The following is a 7,663-nucleotide window of genomic DNA, read 5'->3' as shown; positions in this document are numbered from 1 at the left end:
TGAGGATGAGCTTATCTGTATTGGGCATGGTTTACGCGAAGCATTTGCAGCTTCGACGTTGTCCTTTGTTTCTACGAAGATGGGAGCTTATCAGGTTAGAATGATAATTCTGATATAAACAAATCACCAGGACACACATACAGTAAGAATTCTAATCGATTATCGAATTATATATATATATATATTCATGAAATAGAAAAACGAAATCTATGTTTTAAATAGTATATCTCTACAAACAGATCTGTTTATCTAGCTATTGTTGTGCGTTTCTGTGATATCAAGCTGATTTAATTTCATTGCATTAAAATGTATTTTAAAATATATATAGCAACAAATATTGGTTTGACGTTAACGACTAAGACATATTAAGGCATATAAACATGTTGAGAAAAATATTTCTTCTGCATTACGGCCATCAATTCAGTAAGCATTCTAACCATGGTCAACAACAAGTCGTCAAATGAAAAAAGGCAAATATAAACAAATGGGTACGATCGCCTAAAAAGTCTCTAGGCAGTCTCTCGTCAGTCCAAAATCATCGCGGCTCACTCGTTTTTCACTCACTTCATCTTTTAAACATTCTCTTCTCGAATAGCACTGATGATGCAGCAGGCAAACACGACACACAGTATCTGCAATGACACAAAGCACATTAATGACATGACACCTAGGATCTGCAAACACACCAAATACACCCATGACAAGACACGCAGTATCTGCAAAGATATCAAGCACACGCGTGTTACATTCAGATTTTTCCCTCTACGTAATAAATAAATATTGATTTCATGTGACAATATTTGCTTTTTACATGCAACACTTTATGTCTATGTAATAAAACATTACGAATATTTTTCATAAACATGTGATATCGCCTAATGAATGTTTTATTTTATTACTTTGTATTTGACTGACCAATCACGTTACGTAATTCTGTAATGTGATGTATCCGATATAAACAAACTTATGGTTTTATAATAAGGTTTGCGTTAATATTATCTTGATAAAAAATAAATCGTAAAAGCACGTGACGAAAGGATCTAACACTTGTTGTCATTTCATTCCATGATTTATTAAACTTGTCCAGGAAATGTGTAAGTAAGCTCGCCTTCTCGCCAAAGTTTCGAATACTAACCGCTTTCTATCATAATGTATGCACTCATTTTAAATAAATGAACGTAAGTATAAGCAGAAAAGGTGTTCGATGTAACTTACCTCCAAGACCAAGATGCCGGCAGCTATACCGATGACGACTCCGATGCGACTTTTCAGGTAGTCCTCAATTGAGGTCCAACACGCCTGAAAGTATATAAATGGTTACCAAACATTACAATAGTGAACCAATATTTAAATAAATGAACGAGTTAAAGCTTACATTTTCATTTATGACAGGAATATTGAGGGGGACAAATGGAGCATGTCAAATGGGACCGTTTGAAAAAAGGACCATGTTTAATGGGATAATATTCATCATGGCCATGCCATATGGGGTTATGTTACATGGGAACATGTCCAATAGATGATATTGTAAAGAATAATGCCTAATGTGATCATTGTAAATAGGATCCTGGTCAATAAGTTAACGCTCATTAGGATAAAGACAAGCGAGGTTATTTTAGATGGAATTATGTTAAATAGGATAATATTTATAAGGATCATATGGGTCGTGTATAATGATATTTGGTTGACGTGTGTATGGGATTATTTTCAATAGGATGATGTTCAACACGCCAAAAGCTTTTAAATAGTTAATGATCCCATGTTTTAATGATTAAAATGCATTTAATGAATGTGGAATCTTAAAATTACGATTGCGTTTGCATCGCGTGTCAAAAGTTGCATATCATCATTGAAGTGTAATTTACATAAATGAAGGATTTTAAACTGACCAGCGCATTTGTAAAGTGTATAGATTATGGCCAACAATCGTTTAAATGTACGCTTAAACATAATGGATTTTAAGCTTATTATTGATTTAAGCATTTGTTCGTGTATACGACATTGGCTATATTGGACCCCGTGCAGTAAACCGTTGCAGTGGAATCCGCTACATTGTTAGCTACGGAGTTTTTATAATCCTCAATGCTAACATAATATAATCGACAGAAAAATACGCTCGATTTAAATATTGTAAAGCTTTATATTACTAATTGGTGACTCTGTACATACATGTTTTAAAGATACAGTTTAATTAGTTAATCTTTAAATTAAATATGCTAAATATCTTCAGAAACGTGTCAATTTCCCCTGTTTCGAGCAATAATTATGGCTATAAATCATATTCCACACATTATTAATGCACCTCTTTTGGTAAAATTGATTAACAAAAAAAACAGCAGCCGTTAATGTCTTTAATTATGTACGCTTTGACTTGGTTTGTCGGTTAATTGTTTTAGCCGTTTTCTGTTAACTAACGCGCATACAGGACAGCTCCGAAGAGCTCAGCATTCATGAAAAGCAATCAGTTTACATCCTAAATGTTAACAAACATACAATTTGCCGAGCATTTTTAACAAAACAATCTTTATTCATAAGATGACCTCATGGTCAATATGCATTATGCTTTTATAAAAAAAAACGCACATATTTTTTTTTCTAGAGATTCAGCATCTGCGAGAATGGCATCTGTTCTAATTAATTATATTAATATAACTTAACGTTACCGTAATCGCTATGCCACAATGTTTGTTTAGACTCATAACATTGTTCTGTATCAAACCCCGGTCACATTCATTGTATTTCGTGTTGACGAAAAGTTATAAATTAAGATATTTTCATTTATCGATAAGTTGAAAGATAGTTCGCGTCGCGTTCTGACATAACTGGACTTAATGAATGTGCGTAAAGTGTCATCCCGGATTAGCCTGTGCAGTCCGCACAGGCTAATCAGGGACGATACTTTCCGCCTTAACTGGATTTTCGTGTAGTAGAGACTTCCTTTAAGCGAAAAATACCATAAAAACGTAAAGTGTCGTCCCTGATTAGCCTGTGCGGACTGCATAGGCTAATTATAAGTCACTGTTATTATGTGCATGTGAGCATCGGACCTGTTTTATATTAATTACACGAATGCAACAAACATAAAGGGCCGATGCAATACATTTACCACGAAGCATTATCAGGAGGGAAGTTATTGATACTAACTGCTAGTACTTTTTATTTAAAGGTTCATATTGCGCATTTGCATAGCTGGACTTTGTGTACATGTTATTCAGAAAGGGTTTATTAATACTATTTTTCCCGCGCCCAGAAAAAGCCTCCCTAGAACATTTTTTTCTTTACATAAACATTTATATATTACTTGGCGATAATAAAAAAAAACGACATAATATATGTTATGCAACCATTAATAGAACAATTTCGATAGAAAATTATATTTGTGAGAAGATAATACAGAACAAACCAAGTTACAGTTTGAATTGAAGGCCAGTCGATTTTGCCTTACACTCACCGTATTCTTATTGGAATTGGTGTCGTTCGGGACGTAGGGACAATTTGGGTCAATCGGATCATATAACTGGTCTTTCAAGAATGCGTCCTTGTCCTTTAGTTTGCAACAGGTGGGTGGGATTTCCATTGGGAAATTAATTAATGGGTTCACTGCCCTGTTCCATTTAGTTGCCCCGTTGAAATCTGTGTAGCTGTCGATACCACAGCACTGGAACTGTAAAACAAAGTAAAACAATACATTTCGGACTTTATTCGCAAAATAATTTATTTTTGAAATAAAACATCAATATATTCGCTTAAGAAAATTTTATATTTGAAATAGTGTAACATTATAGTAAAAAACAACAAAAGTGTAATTAACAATAATTCTTCCGTTTCTAAAAGTAAAATCATATGAGTCACCATTCAGGCTTTAGATAGAAAATTTCAGAATCTCTTCTATGTAAATACGTGTTTTAAGGCTTATTGATCACCCCAGGAAACCCGATACCTTGTGAGCAGTGTAATACCATTGGAGCAGTGTTCGTTATTCTAGCATGAACTTGCATAGGGTTAGTAAATTGGTAAAAATTAAAGCAGTTGTTCCCCCTAAATGCTTGATCATGGCCCATTTTGCACGATCTTCTACTTCAGGGAACCACTTTTCGCTCATTTTTTAAGAAAATTTGTCAGGATATTTTCTACATGTAGGCCAATACCTTTGTTATCAATATTAATACCAAGTCGATTCAAATTGGAGTTTGAAAATTTTATTTTTTCCAATTTACTAACCCTATGTAAGTTCATGCTAAAATACCGAACACTGCTCCAATGGTATTACACTGCTCACAAGGTATCGGGTTTCCTGGGGTGTTGATGATATTTTACCATTTTTGAGATATAAGTATTGTAACATATAGTAAGTATTGAATGTGATTTTGCTGTATAAAGATAAAACAAATATTTTATATCTTTCAAATTTTTTTAATATTGCCAAAACTGTAAATGTAATATAATTGTGTTTATTGTTACTTAGTCTAAAGCACGACTAATACAAGTATTTGCCCCCCCCCCCCTCCCCACCATCGATTCACACACTGAAACTGTGGAAGCGTAAAAATAATCTTACAGTGATTACGCTAGCTTTACCATGAATGGTTCTCGAAACAATCAATAACTATTCATGTCTTTAAATATAAGATGATTCGTTTTCGTTGGTAAGGTTCATTCTTTTACTCAACGGCTACTTACATACACTTTGGCGTAATCCAGGCCCAGCGAGAATTCCTCGTTCGTGTCCACCTTCCCCTGATACGTGCTGATAATGCTCTCTTTGAGGAACGATTTCACCTCCGTGGTAACCTGGACATACAAGACAACGCGAATATTAAAATCTTATTTATGATTGCATGTGGGGCTTTAAATATGCAGCCCGAAAGTATGTTTTCAATACAAATCGCTTCTTGCGGATTTTCACATATTCAAAACGAAACAACACAAATACACGATTTAACTTGTGTATTTTATGTTTCTACATTTCCTAGGTAAACATATATATTAGATATTACGTTTGTCAGTAGAATAGTGCTGAATATACGCATTGAATAGCTTTCAATTCACTTTCCGTATGTTTCATCAAAAAGTTTTCATACTTGATTTTTATATGAAAACGATGTTTCGTTAAGATACATCACCTGTGTAGCGTCCCTTTACAATATCATACATTGCGAGTCCTTAAAAAAGACCAAAGGTATACATAGTATACAGTTAGATCATATTTTTACAGTTTCCTTTTCTTAGAGAAGTTCGCTGTTGTATCCGTGGAGATCTTTACCTTACCTTGTAGTTTGAGTATATATGAAAAACGTTTTAAAAACTGCAAACGCTGGCATCAAACACTTGAACATAATTGTGCTGTTAACTAACAAGACTATTTCTATAAGTTTGCATCTTCAATTATGTGGAAAGTCCAAACACATTTATTTTAACTCACCTTTCCCCTGAATGAAGCTGCAATTGCAATAGCTGCAATCTCCAGAATAACTATCAACAGCAGGAATATGGCGTACTGAAAATGTAGGGATACCATTTGAAATCAAAAGAAAACAACAGAAAATAAGATACAAAGTGCGCAGCTAATCTTGCCTCACAGGTAAATGATTTGTATATCTGAATGATTTGTATATCTGAATGATTTGTATATCTGAATGATTTGTATATCTGAATGATTTGTATATCTGAATCTGATAGATGATAACTTGTTTGTATTTAATGATACAATAATATGCATCTAAATAATTATTCTTCAGTTTTGTGCATTCTTTAGACGAGATTGATGTTTACATTTAGGTTTTGTACTGATACATATATGAGCCGCTCCATGTGAAATGTGAAATAACGGACAACCTATGTGGTTATAGTTACTTGTGATAACATTTGTAAGAGCTGATAACTTCACGTTTCTTCCAATTCAAATAGAATCCGCGATGAATACCGTAATAAAAATATGCAAAAGGTGTAAGAAAGCATTTAATTCTGAATACGGTTTATACTAAATATAGACTTTTTTATGACCTTATTTATAACAACATTACCCAGAGATGTCACATACCAAGCACAGCAGGCACTGGCTCTCTTTAATGGCACCACAACATCCGAAGAATCCGATTACCAGAATGCAAGCCCCGCCCACAAGTAACACAATGGCTGCAGATTCCAGTAGTCCTGAAATTATGAAAAAAGTATCGGTGTTAGTAAAATTGATGATCATGTTATTAAGAATAAATATGTGTATTCCTGTGTGTGAAAATATTAAAGGTACGGTACTTAAAAAGACTTTTGAAAAGGAGTCCGTGTTTTATGACAGAGTTCTTACGTCTGTTTTGTTAAGATAGGATACTCAAAATAGGTATCGAAATCACGATCTCCAGTATTGTTGTATATGACATGCAAACAACACTTCATAATAAATGATAATACTTAATAATTAAATAGCCTTTTATGTTTTAATGAACACATGTACCACTGAGACATGGTCCGCTCTAATAAATAATTCAAGACAAATCATTAATGTGAAGATTCTAAAATCAATTTTCAAAATTTTACGTAACGCATAAATTTAAAGTAAACATTCAGATTTATAAAATAAGTGTAAATAATAATACTAAAAACTAAGGCATCCATTAATCTCAAAATACCACCAAATTAATAATCTTTGCAAATCTGTGTTTGGCGAACTAGGCGAGTTTTTCAATAGTGGACCGTCTTGTCCATTCTCATAAGTTCACCCACGGCAAGCCACAGAGTATGTGTGAGCTGGGGTTATGCAAGTATTTATGCGACCGTCCAACCATCGCCTTGATTGTGTACATTTTAATAGGTAAGTTGTCAGATTCTTTTGTAATCATGCTGTGAAAATTTGCACCTAGTGCGGGCTAATTTTTTTTATATCTCTGTGCTACTCTTAGAAACAGGTGAGTTGGTTAAATACCTGAAAACAAAAGCTAACGGACTAACCTACGACATCGAAGTTTGAACTCGCTGCGCCAACTTTGGTCAAGACATTCATCTTATTTTTGTCGGCAAGGGCTCATATTCCAAGACCAAAAGCTGCCGCGCCCAAAACCTTTCGAAAAAAAATGAATAAATGCATGAATAACAAAAGCTATTCCAAAAATAAATTAATCATCATCTATCTACGCAATATCATCTTCAACCATCCTCACCTCAATCGTCGCCATCATCAACATCATTAACGCTTCATAATAAAGAAAATTAGGATCAACCAGATTAAGAATCATCAAACTTAGTGCAAGCAATCAGTATAGCATTCTCAAATATCATATAAGGCAGCATTAATGGCATTATGCCATCAAGTGTCCATGTAAATTGTAACTTTCATTGAATGAGAATGTACTCACGAAAAATATGAAGTTGATTACGAACAACAGATATTTCATCATCTTCTTCCCACAGCTTAATTCAACCATTTTGTATCTGAAACATGAAATTTTGAGTTAACTTTTTGTAACTACTACTACTACTACTATAACCACTACTACTCCTACCACTACTACCACTACTACCAATACTACCACTACAACCACTACTTCCACTACTACTACTACCACTTCTACTCCCTCTACTACCAATACTATCTCTACTACTAGTACTACCACTACTACTACTACTACTACTACTACTACTACTACTACTACTACTACTACTACTACTA

At 34.0% G+C, this 7,663-nt stretch overlaps 1 protein-coding gene across 1 annotated transcript; it reads right to left on the bottom strand.

Annotated features, from left to right (window-relative positions):
* Window positions 1-572: 572 nt before the first annotated feature.
* LOC127857306 (tetraspanin-18-like) lies at window positions 573-6,997 on the bottom strand. The gene is made up of 7 exons (XM_052393714.1): window positions 6,946-6,997; window positions 6,041-6,153; window positions 5,423-5,497; window positions 4,681-4,791; window positions 3,452-3,664; window positions 1,216-1,299; window positions 573-632 (listed from the first exon to the last, which is right to left on the bottom strand). Exons 1-7 carry the CDS (start codon window positions 6,995-6,997, stop codon window positions 573-575), a joined length of 708 nt encoding a protein of 235 aa, XP_052249674.1.
* Between the last annotated feature and the right edge of the window lie 666 nt (window positions 6,998-7,663).

This window comes from Dreissena polymorpha, chromosome 14 (assembly GCF_020536995.1).
Source record: "Dreissena polymorpha isolate Duluth1 chromosome 14, UMN_Dpol_1.0, whole genome shotgun sequence".
Classification (NCBI taxonomy): Eukaryota; Metazoa; Mollusca; class Bivalvia; order Myida; family Dreissenidae; genus Dreissena; species Dreissena polymorpha.
This window is presented reverse-complemented; position numbering and strand designations above follow the sequence as displayed.